The sequence below is a fragment of the Nematolebias whitei genome, chromosome 2 (genome assembly GCF_014905685.2).
Source record: "Nematolebias whitei isolate Nwh7 chromosome 2, NemWhi1, whole genome shotgun sequence".
Lineage (NCBI taxonomy): Eukaryota > Metazoa > Chordata > Actinopteri > Cyprinodontiformes > Rivulidae > Nematolebias > Nematolebias whitei.
In genome coordinates this window covers 21919644-21937689 of record NC_056499.1, presented here as the reverse complement: position 1 = coordinate 21937689, position 18046 = coordinate 21919644, and the positions used below count along the sequence as shown (strand labels likewise).

General features: G+C 39.4%; 1 protein-coding gene across 1 annotated transcript in view; it reads left to right on the top strand.

Moving 5' to 3' along the window:
- myo5aa (myosin VAa) overlaps positions 1-18046 on the top strand; it is a 66791-nt gene that overhangs the window by 14356 nt on the left and 34389 nt on the right. The window contains exons 2-7 of the mRNA XM_037690803.1: positions 4947-5057; positions 7585-7756; positions 8090-8234; positions 10188-10344; positions 13174-13317; positions 17130-17211. Of these exons, the coding sequence (XP_037546731.1) occupies positions 4947-5057; positions 7585-7756; positions 8090-8234; positions 10188-10344; positions 13174-13317; positions 17130-17211 (811 nt within the window). The remainder of the gene's footprint in view (positions 1-4946; positions 5058-7584; positions 7757-8089; positions 8235-10187; positions 10345-13173; positions 13318-17129; positions 17212-18046) is intronic.

Genomic DNA, 18046 nt, shown 5'->3' with positions numbered 1-18046 from the left:
TTGTATGAACTGATTTACCTTTTCTGATTGTGTGTGTCTACACTGCTGGTGTGGCTGCCTCCCACTGTATCTTTATCGCCTGACGCCATGAACACAGTTTTGAAGTCAGCATAATGGCCACATTAACCCAACGCTGATACCAAATGTAAAAATAATCTTCCTGTCCAAATCTATGTTAGGTGTATCTCTTAAACATATGAAATTTCAGTACCAAGCACAGCTGTACTGTTTTTTTTCTTACTAGACCAAATCAAAAGTCACCTGAACCGTTCCTTTTTGCCTTTGTCAGGCATGAAACGATTGGAATTAAAAATCCTACTTTAGGTCTTTTTAACTATAAACACACTCGGTTAGATGCAAGTATAAAGTTAATTGTTTTCATGCTGTGTGAATAATGTAAAGCTGAGAATGTGCACATCGTGTCCCAAAAAGCTGCATGCAGCAAAGCAAGGAAGAGAGACTTGAGTCATGTGATCTCTCTCTGGTTCTTTATCATCTTCCACACATTACGCTGCAGTCTGTCCACCATCCTCTCATCTGTCCATACATTTATCTTCTGAAACATACCAGCTTGCAGTTACTATTTTTCCAGCTTGTGTTTTATTTAAGTGCAGAACAGCAACAGTTCATTCTGACCTCTGAAGCATTTATCGTTCAGCTTTTGTGTGTGTGTGGTCAAGTTTCAACCTTCATCTCCTTTTTTATAAACCCAGAGGAATCTAAATATGGTTCGTTGCCCTTGCAGTTGAAGTTAGAGCTTTCTCTCTTTTACGTCTCAGCCTCCAGTACATGTCTGTGTCTCACATAGAAAGCAAAAAATTGAGCTGCTTGGCAACATCTTTTAGCATAGCTGAAAACTAATCAGCTTTGCACCCAGCGATGTGTAAAATGAAGGTGTGTCTGTGTGTGTGATTATCAGGATCAGGAAGTGAGCTCGGTAGCGCTGTGAGGTGTGACGCTGCTCAAAACTCTGTTACTATTTTTAACCTCCCCTCCTCATCCTTTCCTCTGTCTCCTCGTTGCTAGGAGGCTGGCTGCTAGGACGTTCTGTATCAGGACCAAAAAGGTGAAATAGTGTACAAAATGGTGGAAGAAGGGGGAAAATAGACAAAGGTCCATCCAGAGGTTATGCTTACACACAAAGGAAGATGTCATTGTTGTTTGAAAGTCAATACAATAGTTTTTTTTTAAATTTCACATCCCGCATTAAAGCATGTTCTCTAATCTTTTTGCAGATGTTCAGTGGAACTACAAAATTGCAATTAAGAAGCTTAAACACAAGTTTTGTGGTTATATGGCGAAACATTTTCCAGATTAAAAGAAGCAAACAACTTGAGAGTTTGGAGAGGTTGGTGCTTTAAGGGCTCTTGAGAACATCTACTTTCTTTAGATCAATAGTGTCCAAAGTGTGGCCTGAGGGCCATTTGTGGCCCTTGCAGTGATTTTGTGCAGTCCACAGCTGCAGTTTAAGAATGGTATAATTTTGTTCAGCAGGCTTAAGGCTCCCACATACTTGGGCGTACTTCAGTCCGTGGAGGTCTGCACGTACCAGATTAGATTCAAAGCGAACGCCCGCAAGGCATGTCCGCGCAAAGATCAATGTTTACGACCGCGTACGCATACTCTGTGTCGCACAATAAACTGCCTGGCGACAGACTGTTATGTATGTGACACCAATGTGTTAAATTCCCCTTCTTCATCCGTGGTCTGGTTTAATAGCCTTTTTTGTTTGTTTGTTTTTTGTTTTGTTTTGTTTTTGCCAAGAGGCAAGCAATCTCTTCCTCCTCGTCCATTGACACCATGACTCAAATTGTGAGAAACGAAGGAATTTGTCCTGAGAGAATTACAATCAGGCCTGGCGTGGCTGCGGGAGGGTCTGGAGATTTCCTGGTGGGCTGGTCTGATGTGTGTGGGCTGCAGGGCCAGCGCTCCCTGTTTTTTAAAAACTTTTTAGAACTTTTTATTAACAACATATACACAGAACACTGCTGCCGCTGGGCTGCCAGCTCTTTTTTTTTTCAACCTGTCAATCAATCCAGTAGGCGTGCAAATGACCAATCGGCAACTTCAATTTGTTCCAAAGGTAACGTAAATGCTCTTGCCTGCAGAGCTGGGCTGCAGCCCATCAGAGTGTACGCTCGAGTATGAAGTCTCAACATCTGTGGACAGTGTGCGCATAGTCTGTGCGGCTCACGGAGCACAGTACACCCGAGCATGTCGGAGCCTTGAAGAGGTTGATACAGACTTTCTGCACATTTGTTGGTAATTCTGTTTTATATTATTTTTAGGTTTACCAGCAAAATCAAACCTTCTATGAATCTGTTGTAGCGACTGACATCTGGATGATTTTTCAGAACTTCGATCAGCCTTTTGGGTCGTCCATGGTCCAAAAGGCTGATCGACCCCCTATTAAAAGGACACTTACTCACATTACGCTTTTGTTGCTGAGAACAAACTAAAACTAAAATGAACTTTCCAAACACAAGAAAACAACAAACATAGAACAAGAAATCAAATCCTTTTTAATAAAAAAAAAATCTAAGCTTAGTGTTTTAGGCTTTTAATGTTTTGGATCAACAACAATTTAAAACTCTTTCTCCATTAAAATGAGTAAATTTGTCCTTTCCACAAAATATTGTTCATGTTGAGAGTTAAATTCATATTTTTGTGGCCCACGAGTCCTTTTATCTGGATAGTTTTGGTCCACATCCGAAAACGTTTGGACACCCCTGTTTAGATGTTCTCAAGTAACAGAATAATACTTACAGATGTTAATGTACGTTGGAAGTATTTTTAATGGTAAAGAAACAAGAATTTTCACAGCTGTAGCTATCATTTTATTTCAGTGCTCCTTATTCCCATGAGAAAACATGAATGTGTGACCATGAAGTCATGATTCTGGTGATCAGATGTGGAGTAGCAGACGTAATAAACCAGTTTGTGTCCTACAATGAGGCGTTTTTCTTTAGAAACTGTGAACATGTCATCAACAGTTTATGTAACGATGTAAAAATTTTTTTCAATTAAATCGTTCTCAAACTTGCAGAAAGATTCTCTTTGCTCACCGTCATGTGCTTCAGTTACACAAGCTCTTATCATGCAAGTAATCTGGAGGCTTCTGTGGAGAAGTGAAATTCACATTGAATGGCGTCAAAGTTGCAAATGTGAGTTTGCTCTGAAGGTTTAATTGTAAGTTTGCTGTCTTTATATTTTGTATATTTCCAACATTTAATTGTGTTATTATTGGTTTCTGAGATCACACCATTGTTTGGTTCTTTAACTATTTTTCATATCAGAGGCAATGTGTTCAACGTAATGGTATTTCCTCCAGTTATTTAACAGTCAACAATGGTGTACCACAAGTCTCAGTCTTAGGACCCACCCTCTTTACAATTTACATAGGTAATGTAGGTCAGAGCATCCCTGATGCATCCTTGCATTTCTATGCTGATGACAGTTATTTATTGTTGAGCTAAAACAGTTGCGAAGGCTTTCCAGGTTTTGCAATCCACCTTTGACATAATCCAGTCAGATTTGTTCTGTCTCAAACTTGTCCTAAATGCCAACAAATCCAAAGGGATGCTTTTTCAAACAGGAAGTTGGTCCCATCAGTTCTTCCTCTAATTTTATCCTCGAATGTGTCTCTATTGAGTTTGTCGATTCCTACAAATATTTGGGTATCTTGGTCAACTCGCATCTCTCTTTTAAGCTTCACGTGGAAAACCTAGTAAAGAAAATGAAAGTTAAACTGGGTTTCTTTTTCAGAAATAGATCCTGTTTAACTCTGAATGCTTGGAAATGCCTTGCAACTACAACTTTCCTTCCCTCCATTGATTACGGTGGCATTGTTTACATGAACGCTCCTACAAGAACCCTGCAGATGTTGGACGTTGTCTATCATGGTGCACTAAGATTCATAACTGGCTGTAACTATCGTACCCACCACTGCACCCTGTATTCACTGGTTAACTGGACATCATTAACTTCACACAGACTCTCCCACTGGTACATTTTCATCTTTAAATCACTTCTTGGTCTGCTGCCTTCATACATCTCCTACATGTCTCTGCATAAGTGCAGTTACAGCGTGCGCTCTCAGGACATTATTACATGCAGTCCTTTTCATTATCCTTTTAATTACCATTTTATTTTCACTTGATTAAAATAATAATAATAATTTGTACGCATCCTTTATGGTTGTCTAATGTTGTTGTTGTCCACTGTTGTCCTCACTCTTTGTTAAAATTCAGGTGTCTCTTGTAAATGAGTCCCCGAGGCTCAACGGGATTAACCTGTATAAATAAAGGTTGAATGAGTGTTCAGGTCTGTGCATGCACATGCAAACCTGTGCATCTGTACTGATCTGGATTTAATTTTTTCCACGTCTGTCGTGCCAGGCCACATGTTTTGTTGAAATCAGGTCGCTCTTTTAAATGAGTCCTCGAGGCTCAATGGGATTTACCTGTCTAAATAAAGGTTGAATGAATGTTCATAAGACCTGAATTATTTAATGTTGATGCATGAGAGCATGAGACACATCTAGGGTTATAACTTTGCGATATCTACAGCAGCATTCTTCAGCTGTCATGAGCTGCTCCGTAGTTAGTTCCCACCACTTTACTGACCATTATGAACCGTGTGCTCATGACTGGAAACATAGACCCCAGTGTTTTCACTAAAGTCATGCTGGCTTAACGATTAGCACAGAGGAAGCAAGATGTCTCTGCTGTCAAACCTTCAGCTTTTACTGAATTGTCTACAAGGAAACCAGACGAAGACGCCACACCACAACTTTCAATATTATGTATAACATCTTAAAACACTTTGAGGGCATAAAAAGAAATTAATATTTACTGATGGTTTAATTCAGCTGAGTGTTTGTGTTTTTAAACTATTTGCTTTGTTTGTAATTGTTTTTGTTTTTCCCCTCTCCGTTTGTGTCTTAGTCTGCTCGGGTGTGGATCCCTGACGCTGAGGAGGTGTGGAAATCTGCCGAGCTGATCAAGGACTACAAAAATGGCGACGCCTCCCTGCAGCTCATGCTGGAAGATGGAACGGTGAGAATAATAAATTAAAAAAAACAGTGGGGTGTGAGGAAAATTTGTCTCCTCTCTCTATTTTTAACCCTGTCTATTTCTCGCTCTGCTTCTGCTGCATCTCATTAGTGGGTATTGGTTTTATCATTAGCACATCATTGGGACTTTGAAGCAAAGATGCCTCCAAGGAGCATTTCAAATGTATCACAGTACAATAAATTTGTTGGCTTTGGATGCAAGCAGCTATGAATACTGGCTTCTTCCTTCTAGCAATGGCAAAGAAGCAGTCCTTTATTTAAACCCAGTAGCTGAATTAGTTGCCGTATTATTACCTCCTTACTAAGCTTCATATGATCATTGTTAAATGTCTGTATCACTGGGGTATCAAATCAGTTTTGGTTTGGTTCTGTTTGCCTGGTTCAGGGTTCAGTTCAGGGTTTCCAGACATTTGTGGACATTTGTTAAAAAGCGAGTTAATTAGTCATAGATTTCTGTTAAAAGGACACCAAAGTTCATGCTCATTAATCAAGGTATAAATCCAACAATGTTCAGTCAGGTCATCTGGATGGTTTATTTTGTTGTTTGAGACGTTTCACCTTTCATCCAAAAGACTTCTTCAGTCTGAGGAGCCCACCAAACAGTGGGAGTGACTTTGTTGAACATGAAAAACCCATTTTCACACTCAGAAACATTGTAAACAGTCGGAAACATTGCACACATAATTTCTACCCAGCATGCTTTACAACTACTGCTATAAATTAAGAGTGCTACATGTCAACTCTTACATGTGGTATTACCCACCGTCTCTGGGACGTGACTCTCTAACACATGGTTTCACACATCTTTATTTTAATACAAACATAATTATTATGTTTGAGGCACTAGATTCTAAAAGGGTATGTTTTGCTCTGTTTATTGATTTATCCAAGGCATTTGATGCGGTGGATCACAGTATCCAGTTAAATGTCCTTCTCAAATTGGGCATCTCCAAAGAAGCATCTTAATGGTTTGTAGATTATTTGGAAAATAGAACAAAATGTGCACAGATGGCTGGAGTAAGTTCAAGTTTTCTTAAGGTAGAAAAGGGTGTACCCCAGGACTCTGTCTTGGGGCCCATCTTATTTACAATTTACATTACTGCACTTTGTGAAAATTTACAAAATGCCAGATCTCAAATTGCCATTGTTTTTTTTTATTTTTTATCATTACAACCATTGCTCTTTACTGTCATATTGTATGTTTTTATATCTCTGAAGTCCTATTCTGTTATCTTGTTACTTGTCTTGTTTTTATGATGTGCACTGCTGCCTTTTCTTAGCCAGGTCACCCTTGTGAAAGACGTCTTGATCGCAATGTTTTTTTTTTTTTAAATCTGGTTTATAAAGGTTTAATAATAAAAAAAATGTTTAAATTACAGCAACTTTGAAGTTAGTTTATAAAAGTAGTTGACCACAAAGCGGATCACCAAAATTAACACTTTAGTTTTGATTTATGAACCATTTTGAGTTGTGTTCACTTACAACTTTGTTACATTACAGTCTTAACAGTGTCAGTGACTCCACCCATCCGTCGTCTTCACCCGCTTCTTCCTTTCGGGTCACGGGGGTCACTGGTGCCCATGTCCAGCTATCACTGTGCGAGAGGCAGAGCACACCCAGGATGGGTCTGCAGTCCATCACAGGGACATATAGAGACAAACAAGACAAAACAACCATTCACTCTCACTCACACCTAGGGACAATTTAGAGTCACCAATCAGCCTAACATGCATGTTTTTGGTCTGTGGGAGGAAACCGGAGTACCCGGAGAAAACCCACGCATGCACGGAGAGAACATGCAAACTCCACCCAGAAAGGTCCATGGCCAGGATTTGACCCTGCGAGCTTCTTGCTGACAGGCAACAGCTCTTACCAACTGAACCACCATGCCGCCCTGTCAGCAACAGCCATGTATGATAAAAGTTAGCGCTTTAACATAAACTTCTGCCATTTTTTTAAATACGTTTAGCGTTAGCGAAGCTAATTTTGTAGTTAGCAAGCTAGATGTTAGCGTTACCACTGCCAGTTGTGATAAACCCACTTTTCCCTCACCTCATTTTTTTCTTTTGTCATCAATACCATCTTAACCAGATGTGAGCATCCAGGCCAGTGAGAGTCTGTGGATATACCAAATACACTCTTAGCATGCAGAACATGAATGTGTGGTACATATTACCTGTATATTAGTCTTTTGTGATGATATTGCACTCACTGACGTTGTGATAAATAATTCATTTCAATGTACTGTGCAGCCTTAGTTACCTTGGCATTAAGAATACAGTTTTCACAGTAAGCTTGTCTATTTTAGTTTAATCAGTGCAACTAAAGAGTGGTTAATGCTAGGATTCATTTGAGATTTGTGAATCTTTTAGTCCAACACAAAAACGTTTCTCATGATTTTATTCTGTGGTAATAAATCTATAGGCAGGGGAACTGATGCAGCATTTAATCAAGTTTTCCATTTTATCTAATGCGACTGGTTTTGTGTGTGTTTTCCCACTCTTTCCCAGAACATTGACCACAAGCTGGACCCCAAGACAAAGAACCTGCCTCACCTACGAAACCCTGACATCTTGGTGGGTGAGAATGATCTCACAGCCCTTAGCTACCTCCATGAGCCAGCCGTGCTCCACAACCTCAAAGTCCGCTTCATCGACTCTAAACTTATCTACACCTACTGTGGTGAGGAGAATTATTTCACTTTTTAATGTCTAATTAAATTTACAAGTTCGCTACATCCAATCATACATCCAATCAATTGCTTATTATCATTGAGGTAGTACTGGAGGCAAAATTTTGATGATTAAAATGGAAAACTTGTAAGCGTCAGTTAACTTTTAACAACTGAAAAATGTTTCAAAGTGGGTGATTGAACATTTTATTGGTTAAAAATTGTCTGAGCTTTTATATAGTCTTTACACTACAAGTTTTGCTCATACCTTTTTGTTTGGTTTTGATGTTCTTTATGTTAAAAAAAAAGTTTATATTTTTTCCATTCTTGTTTTTGTCTCATAGGAATTGTTCTTGTGGCCATCAACCCGTACGAGACGCTGCCAATCTATGGGACAGACATCATCAATGCCTACAGTGGCCAGAACATGGGAGACATGGACCCACATATCTTTGCAGTGGCAGAGGAGGCTTATAAACAGATGGCAAGGTCTGTGTGCGCATGCGCGCGCGCGTGTGTGTGTTACCTGAGCAGCCTTGGTTGAAGTCTCGCCGTTGCTCAGCTCTCCCTGTCATTTCATGGTTTGTAGGTCAAATCTGAGCCTGAAATAGCCACTCAGTGGTCTCACCCACTCTCTCTCTCTCTCTCTCTTTTAATCTTAAACATAAATGTTAAAAGAAAGCTGCTTTATTCTGCCACAGTGAAATCAGTACATTTTTAGCTTCTATTCAAAGAAATTTAGGTTTTAACATGTTGACATACACATCTTGCTATAAACTGAGTACTACATATCATATCTTACACGTGGCAATGACAGAGGATATATTAGCAGGGAAGCTTCTGTATGGAGTATACCACCATCACTTTTTAGACCACTTCAGGTCCCATTATTCTTCAGTGATCATAGCAAAGATTAAAATTGTACTGTAGTCCTAAATAAGGCTTCATAATGACAACAAAAACAAACAGCATGTACGAGGAGCTAACACAAAGAAGTAAGTATTTGTAAAGGACGTTCATCCATTTATATTATGTAATGTCCTGCAGGGGACGGTGTTTGTCAGAGGTAAATCAAAGCCATGGGTTAAGAGAACCATTCATAAACCTGAAAGATAGTGTCATCACAGACAGAGAGATGTGAAAGGAGGTTTCTGCAGCTTTTTAAAGTCTTTAATTAATACATTTTTTTTTTACAATGGAGAAACCTTCCTAGATTTAACTTCAGCCAAACTGAATCATCAAGGTCAAAAGGTAAACAGGAACCCAGTGGACACTGAAAGAAATCCAGAATTCCTGTTACGAGGTGGAAAAACTTTACACAATGAATGCTTTCTGTGCTGGACTTCATAAATTAGGCTATAAGGTAGCATCTGGACCATTCATTCCTCAACTCAAACGATGACCTACTGGGAGTAAACCTTTATATTACACATTGTTAAAATCTGCTCTGATGAGAATTAATACTAGGCTGGTATTTCCAAGCTCCTGGCACTAAGCCTCACTCTTCTAATACCATCCCTATACTTGAACATGGTGGTGGTAGCATCATACTAATGAGATGTTTATCAGTGATGGAAGCTATGAGACAAGCTGGAGCGAGCCGAATGTAGAAAAACATAGAACTTGGAGTGAAAACTCCTCTTTTCACCCTAAATCATTCGCCAATAAAGTTGAAGGATTAAATAAATGTTTTTCTTCTTCTTTCGGCTGCTCCCTTCCTCATGGTCACCACAGCGAACTAACTCGCACGAAGACTTGACTATTTTTTTTTAATGCCAGATGCCCTTCCAGACGCAACCACAGACCACGGAGCTACCACAGCCCTCTGTGTGGAGCAGAGAGCTGCCATCTAGGGTGCCCGGGAGAGAAGATGGTGGAGGTTAAGGGCCTTGCTCAAGGGCCCAGAGTGGAGCAAATGAGGGTGGAAGCAGGTGTGAGTGTTTCGCCTTTCCTACCCACATTTTTGATGTTGGTACGGGGAATTGAACTGGCGATCTTCCAATCACAGGCCCACCTTCTCTAATCTCTGCTCCACCACTCCCCCAAAGCTTATAAATAAAAAAAATGACCAAACCCCTGATTTTAATGAAAACAATTGTTGAGAATAAATGTTTATATAAAAGAATTAAAGTTGAAAATAGTATGTGTTCTTTTTTTAACCTACAAGTTAAACTGGTCCCTGAGACTTTGATGCATGTGAAATGAAGGTATTTTAACATTTTTCCCACAAACTTTATATTGAGTCTCTAATCAGTTTTCAGGCTACTTGTTTTTTGATGGACAAGTATGAGTTTTTTACTCAAAACAAAAAGTCTGTAAGAAGACAAAAAAGAAAACAGATTGTAAGCTCTGTATTTTTTTTTTTCTTTTTTTTTTTTTCCAAGATCTGGTTTACATTAATTGAGTTAATGTGATAATAGTTTGTTTTGTTTCATCTTCCAGGGATGAGAGAAACCAGTCAATTATTGTGAGCGGGGAGTCCGGAGCAGGAAAGACGGTATCAGCCAAATATGCAATGAGATATTTTGCTACAGTCAGTGGCTCTGCCAGCGACGCCAACGTAGAGGAAAAGGTTTTGGCCTCCAACCCCATCATGGAGGTGAGGAGACCAGTTTTATCTTTAAGCTGGTCTCGTCTATTGTCTAACGTTCAAAGTCTGCTTTTGGCGAACTAAAACACTTTATTATGCAGCAGGGTGCTTTCTGTAGAAAACTTTAAATTAATTCATGACCTTTTTGGCTGAAAGTATGAAATAAATTACTTATTTGGCTTTGTACAATCTGTATACTCAGTATAATCTGTGGAACTTGGATTTTCTCCAATGTGAAAGTCCTGCCTGTCTTCAGGCGTTTTGTGTTTGAGTGCTTGTGACTGCTATGGGTTTAGTATCAGCTTTTCCTCTCACTCACCACGCTGTCTTTTACCGCTTTGCCATCGGTAAGTGCGCTTCCACTTGGTTCTCCTCTCCTCGGTTCTTCTCAGGTGTAGGTGATTTGCCACTACAGTGGAGGCTGACCTGTTTCCCCACTCTGTGTGTGTGAGGTCATCAGTGCAAAGTGATCGGGATTGTGACTGGTCGTTTTGTTGTCAAGCCGCTCCACCCATCCTTAATTGTCCTATAATTGGACTTCAGTTTCTTTAGCTTGTCTTGTCTCTGCTTATAGGTCCAGGTGTAGCCATGCTGTGCCATCGTCTCCGATATCTTTCTGTAAATTTGCTCAATTCTTGTGGCGCTGTCCGTCAACTTGATAAGGAAGTGGAGGTTCAGATGCAGTTTTGTTGGGCGAGTCATCCAGTGATGTAGTTCTACTGGCCAATCAATGGCTGCTGTCCGCTTATGTGAAAATTGGCCATTTGGAGGAGTCCGCTTGGAACCTCAAACAAGGTGGTTCCATAAACCAAGCTAAGTGGGGTGAAGACCGATAATGGGAAGTAGGCCTGTCGCGATAAACAATAAATCAATTAATCGCATAATAAATGAAAATTATCAACCTCATTTTCATTTATCGGCTTTATCGTTTCTTCGTGTCTTTCTCTTTCTGAAGACACTGGATGACAAAAAACTCAAATCCGGTGCTCTTCATTGACCTCTCCCTTTCTCTTTTCTCTTTAAAATCAATTTTAACTGTCCAAAATCATATTTTGGGTCGTTAAAAGCAGCTGAGAAGCTAAGCTACGAGCTAAGCTAACAGACGGACCTCGAAGGAAAAAACTTGCATCTTGTCGAAGTTCCAAAATTCATGGTTGAAACTTGTGGCTTCGTGTAAAAAGTTGTTTTTCTCTGCAAAAATAAGCTGAGAACTTGTTTACTGATTTGTTATTAAAAGCTTTGTGTGAAAAATGCTATGCTAAAGAGCTCAAACCACACCGAGCATCTGCCATTTTGAGAACCGAAGAGAGACAGTCCATGTCTCGTCAAGGGGCCTCCCTCCCATTTTTCTTAGAGGCTGCTCCCTCACTATCCATCCTTCTATTCAGTCTTATACTGCCATCCGGTGGTCGAAAAAAGGTACTACATACAAAACAAATTAACAAACATTTCTTCTTAAATTTGACAATAATTACTAATTATTGTGAAATTTCAAGTAATATTATTGTTTATCGCAATAATTTCTGAGACAATCGCCCAGGAAAATTTGTTATCGTGACAGGCCTAGTGTGGAAGGCGCTTAACTGGTGCTGAGTCATGCGGAGCCAATGAGAGTAGACAGTGGCTAAGCGCCATTTCTTTCCCTGAGCTGCTCTCAGCTAGCATTGCACAGGTTGTTTTGTGTTTTTATTCCCATAGAGTCATGAGTTATGGAGGGGTTGGAGAGCTCTCTCATACACAAACGTCACTTTCCCCACCTTGTTTCGTTCCTCACCCTATCACTTCTTTTCAACCACTGTGCTAACATTGCAGTCTCTCTCCACCACCCCCCAACTTTAATGCCTCAGCCAATCGGAAACAAGCTGACAGAATGAATAGAAGTCTTTCTTGTTGTGTTGCAGTGATGTCACTCAGACTCTAAACCTGGATGCAGGGAATGGTTGCATCAGCTTTTCTGATAAAAAAAAAAAAAAACTGTGTGTGTACGTGCGTGCTTGTTTATGCATGTGTGTGCGCGCTTGTTTATGCATGTGTGTGCGCGCATGTTTATTGGAATACCTGCTCTGCTGAATAACTCCTTGTCCTCAGTGAAAGACTGTGTGTTTGGCCTTAACTCAGCAAGAACCCTCCGTGCTCACACATAATCAAATTCTGTTCAGGCTTGCAGCTTGTGTAGCTTTGATGCGTGTATTTATGCAGCTCCACCCGTATACTGACATCTGCTACTGGGATCATTGATCAGTGTTGTGCAGTTTGTATTGAAGCTGCTGACTGCAGCTGATGTACTTGACCTCATATAGTAGCTCAGGAAGAAGTAGTAAACGCAATAAAAGTTGAAGACCAGTGTCTAGAAATACTGACAACCTTAAAACATAAGTTGCAACTTCTTGTTTACAGGGAGTAAACCACAACAGTATTTATCCACTCATCTGACTCTTCTTAGTGTCTTTGCTAAAATGATACAGCACTGAGAAAATGACTAAGATGCTGTGTAATTTTTGAGTTATGATAAGTGTTTTGTTAAACTTTCTAATTAAAATGAAAGCAACAATTCAAGAGTTTAGAACACGGCCCCAACAAAGGTCGGTATTACAGTTTGTTTAGTTGTTTTAATGGTCCTAAAGTTACCCCAAATTTTACCCAAATGATCAAGTCTGGTGTAATTTGACTGAATTAAGGGATCTTGTTGACAACCAGATTGTGCTTAGACAGAAAAGTTACCTCTCCCTGATTTGTTTCACTGTTGATGTAAAGTGAAAAAAATTTGAAATGACCCGTTTGTAACAATATGTTGTGGACATCAACATGTAATGCTTTTGCTTTTTCTCCAACGTTTAGGCCATTGGAAATGCTAAGACCACCAGAAATGACAACAGCAGTCGTTTTGGAAAATACATCGAGATCGGCTTTGACAATCGATATCATATCATTGGAGCCAATATGAGAACATATCTGCTGGAGAAATCACGAGTGGTGTTCCAGGTGAGGGCCCTAATGCTCACATTGTGTTTAATCACAGCTTGTTAGATTTGACTCAGGCATATCTAATAAATGGACTAAGTTAATGTGTAAACTGTGTTTTTGTTTTTTTATTCCAAATTTGTCTCTAATGGAGATAGGTGTAGTAAACCCAGAACATATTTTCTGATAGATCTGGAGAGCAACAAGCATTTGCTTTGCTTTAACATATATTTTGCTCCATCAAATAAGATTTGTTTTACATTATCACTGAACTTGTTTTTGCTATACAAGTCCTTAGAGCTTCTCGGTAGAAATAAGGATATTGTCAGGCTAAAACATTTCAAAAATCAGTGTTAGCTAAACAAAAGCAAACAGAAAAGAGCCTACATTGGAAAATTACTGTAGTAATAATTGCTGTTTTACAGAGGACAATAGGTTACTTTAACCCAGTGCTTCTCAATTATTTTCGGTTTCGCCCCCCTAGAAAGAAGTAAACATTTTGCCCCCCCCCCCCCAACTCTCCGCCGTGACTAAATAGTATAATTTGTCTATGAAATTGTTAGAAATACACCTCTGCATAACATTGTATCCGTATTAACATTTAATCAGAGTCAGAGAGTCAGAGATACTTTATTGTCATTCGCACCACATGTGGTACATGTGGTGGAGCGAAATTATGTACACAGGGTCCCAGTTACATCCAACAATAAAATGTAAAAGAAAAACAATGATAACATCTAAGATATGAACTAAGAAAAACATCAACTAAATATACACTAAGCACTAATAGCATAAAAAACATGACATCGAACATCAGCACAAACATGAACATGAGTCTGTGTGAGCAGATAAGCACGCATGAACACATCAACATTGAAACAGATCAGCAGCAACATTGAAACAGATCAGCAGCAACATGAAACAGATCAGCAGCAACATGAAACAGATCAGCAGCAACATTGAAACAGATCAGCAGCAACATGATGTGATTTTTTTCACAGTGATTATTCTGGTTAGAGATTCATGAGTCTAACAGCTTTAGGGTAGAAGCTGTTCCTCAGTCTAGTGGTTCTACACTTAATGCTCCTCAACCTCCTGCCTGAGGGGAGCGGGGCAAAAAGTGTGTGTGCTGGGTGAGTGGGGTCCTTCATGATGCAAGTGGCCCTCTTCATGCATCTGGAGGTGTAGATGTCTGTGATGGTGGGGAGGCTGACTCCAACAGACTTCTGTGCAGCCTTCACCACTCTCTGCAAAGCTTTTCTTTCTGCAGCTGTGCAGCCTCCATGCCACACGTTGATGCTGGAGCACAGGATGCTCTCCACTGCACACCTGTAGAAGGAGGTGAGGACTGAGCTTCCCAGAACAGCTCGTCTCAGCTGTCTGAGGAAGTAGAGTCTAGAGTAGTTATTAAAGAAAGAAAGAAATATAGATATACTTACAACAAATATTATTAACATTGTTTTATAGTCTGTAACAGAAAAGGCTTCAAGCGCATCAATTTGCCTGAAATAAAAAAATATATATATCATTATTTTAACTGTAAACATTTTTGACCATTTGATACTGAACAACCAAATTAAATACAATGAATAAATAATAATAAATTCAAATTGATCAGCAACATTTTAAGTCAGGAGTGTTATATACAACACTTTGGCCTACAAAACAAAAATGAATAAAACAATTTGTGCTGATTTTTATTTTTTTTTTATCAGACTGAGGAAGTCAGGATTAATGGCTACAATGAGCACGTTTTGCAGTGCACAGCTTTTTGAAGCGGAGTTTGAAACATGATCCTGCAGCTCTCAGCTCCTGCTCAATGTTTAGCTGGACCTGGACTTGGTCTTCAGAGCAGCAACAGCAGAGTCGCAAAGAGCGCAGAGCGAGCGAGCGAGCTGGAGGGGGGAGAGGTGTCCAGGAGAATGCGCTCACAAGAGAAGAACCTGACCAGTTGTTTAATGACAAAATACATTATTCTGTTTTTATAACAAACAAAAAAAAAACATCAACTTGTTGTTTGTTTTAACATAATCTTTCTGATATGTTTCTTACTGTAAAGTGTTCTTGGGTGTCCTGAAAGGCGCTTTTTAAATAAAATTATTATTATTATTATTATTATTATTATTATTATTATTGTTATTATTATCAAACATGTGCTTTGACAATCGATAAAACAAAAAAATTTTGTCAACGCAAAAGAGGAAAGAGGGGCAAGTGTCGCTTTCGCTTTGAGTTTATACTCTTTGTTGCTGCGTGCTGTGGGTAAAATGTGTCCAGAGCTGAGGACTTGTTAGCAAAGAATAGAGTCCTAACATTTATTAAACATTACTTCTGTATTAAAAAACACAAAAATTGTGCTTTGATAAATAAAATAATAAAAAATTGAGGAAGAGGGGCAGGTAACGCTCTCGCTTTGAGTTTATTCTCTGTCGCATGCTGTGGGTGACAAGCGTCCAGAGCGTCACCATCTGAGGAGATGTCACAGCGACACGGTTCAAGCACAGCTCCCCAAACAACAAGACAGACATATTTGTTCATAACTTTATTATTAGTCAGCTTGAGAGTTGCCGGATTTTAGCAAACAGTTGCCGAATGCATCCTGACACAATGAGAATGGTGGGAAAAAAAAAAAAACTACTAATCCCTGCCACAAAATGTTCCCCGGGGTCACATGAAAAGGTACCTACAAACACATGCTTTACTAGGAAAGATAAAGTTTGCACCCTGGGATATTGGAAATCATCATAAAGTGTCATAAATCCCATTATACTCTGTTCCGGAGTGATGTGAGCATCAGGGTAATTGGTCCACATACCAGGCCTTGTGCCTGTTGTGGTCTAGCTTCAGAAATGAGAGTCAAAACAAAACATGAGGTTAGTTGACTGCCTGAATACACTGAATGACCAGGTTTATTCATGAATTGATCAGTTTTCTCTTCTTCTTCCTCTCTGATGGTATGGACATGTTCCAAGACTTCATCAGGACTCTTCAGACTGAGAGACGTTTAACTGGGATTAAGCATTGTGACAGTGCACACTGATGATCGAACTGTGTAGTTAGAACACAAACACATCGAGCGAACTGTGTAGTTAGAACACAAACACATCGAGCGATTTGGTCACTGGCATCAGCTACAAAGTAGCTGTCAGACAAGCCCTGGTGTCATTTAGAGCAGAAGTATCCAACAATTTACTGTTTTTTAAAGACGACTGGGAAAAGGGAAATGAGTTAAGTTGTCTTTATCAGTCAACCAGTTACACCAAGTTATAGTACAATCCTTTGATCCTTTCTATTAAGTTATATTCAGTGTTACAAAGTATTTTCTTAAGTAAATAAATCTTATAAACCTGCTTAAATCAGAACATATGTTCATAAAGGTTGTTTTTAAACTATGATCATGTTATTTCTGCACAGCTTTTTGTTATGGTTATATTTCTGCGCACGTTTGGCTCTCATAGACAGCACTGCTAAGGAATGAGGATGTTGACAAAGAAAAGCAATGACTCTTTGTTGCATTTCTTGCACGTCAGGCTTCTGAAACTCATTTTAGGTGTGTCTCTGTGCGTGTGCGTCTGTGGGTGTTTTTTTAGATGTCTTCACCTTGTGTATGTTTATGGGGCAAAGAAGTGTCTTTATTTTCTGTTTCTTACTGTGCAGCTTCAGTTGTTTTACTCATTCTTACGTAGTGAAGAGTCTGAATACCTGTTATCGGTGGAATGCACTCTGGTCTCGTAATTTTACATTTCCTGTATGTCCGTTCTGAAAAGCTGCTGGTTCCAGATCTTCCAGTTTCAAATCTGTCAGGACTGTTCATTCTTCCTGCTGTCTTCCAGGCGGACGAGGAGAGAAACTATCACATCTTCTATCAGCTCTGTGCGTCAGCTAAACTGCCTGAGTTCAAGACTCTGAGGCTTAGTAAGTCACATGCACTCCCGCCTCCTCACACACACTTCATTACACCAGAGGCAGGCATTGAACCCACTGTAAAATGTTGTCTTTGTGTTCAATGTTATTGTATAGACTTATTTTTCTTGAGTGGCATGCTTTGAGCTGATTTCAGAGTTTCCAGCTGTAAATATAAATCACAAACAGTCCACTTTCTTTGACAAAAATCACAATTTAGCCTTCAACATGTTCTTATTGGCACCGTTTTTAAGTTATTTGTTGTTTTTGACTCAAGTACTGCAAGTTGCATTGCATTTTTATTTGAATAGAAAGTGTGCACAAATAAAATAAAGCTTTTATGATTCTGCTGATGCGACCAAATCACAAACAGCTGCTCTGTGTGTGTTAGCTGTCTTTACCATGTTTGAACTAATAGACGCTTGGTAACGTTTTATTTGGTCACTCATAAAAGTCTGAAAACAAATCAAAGAGCAGTTTAATGTTTGGAACAAGTCAATATTTGCACGGCAGAAAAGTTGCCAAAGCATTGAGCCAAAAATCTGTTGTCTGTAATTCACTGAATCTCCAACAAAGATAACAAATATCACAATTAATTGCCTTTTATTTTTTCTTTTATGTATTGCTTCTCTGACAAACATAATGTTTTATATCAGCTCAGATGGATTATATTGTCTTCTTGCTGTAAATCCACCTCTTAAGTCTGTGGATGAACAGCATCCAAAAGAGAGTGTTCACACTGTGGGCATGCACCTGCTCATCGTGGACACACACACACACACACACACAGAGCTGCTGTCTTTTCCTCTCCTGCCGACTTCCTGGCTCTGTTAATGGAGCGGTTGTC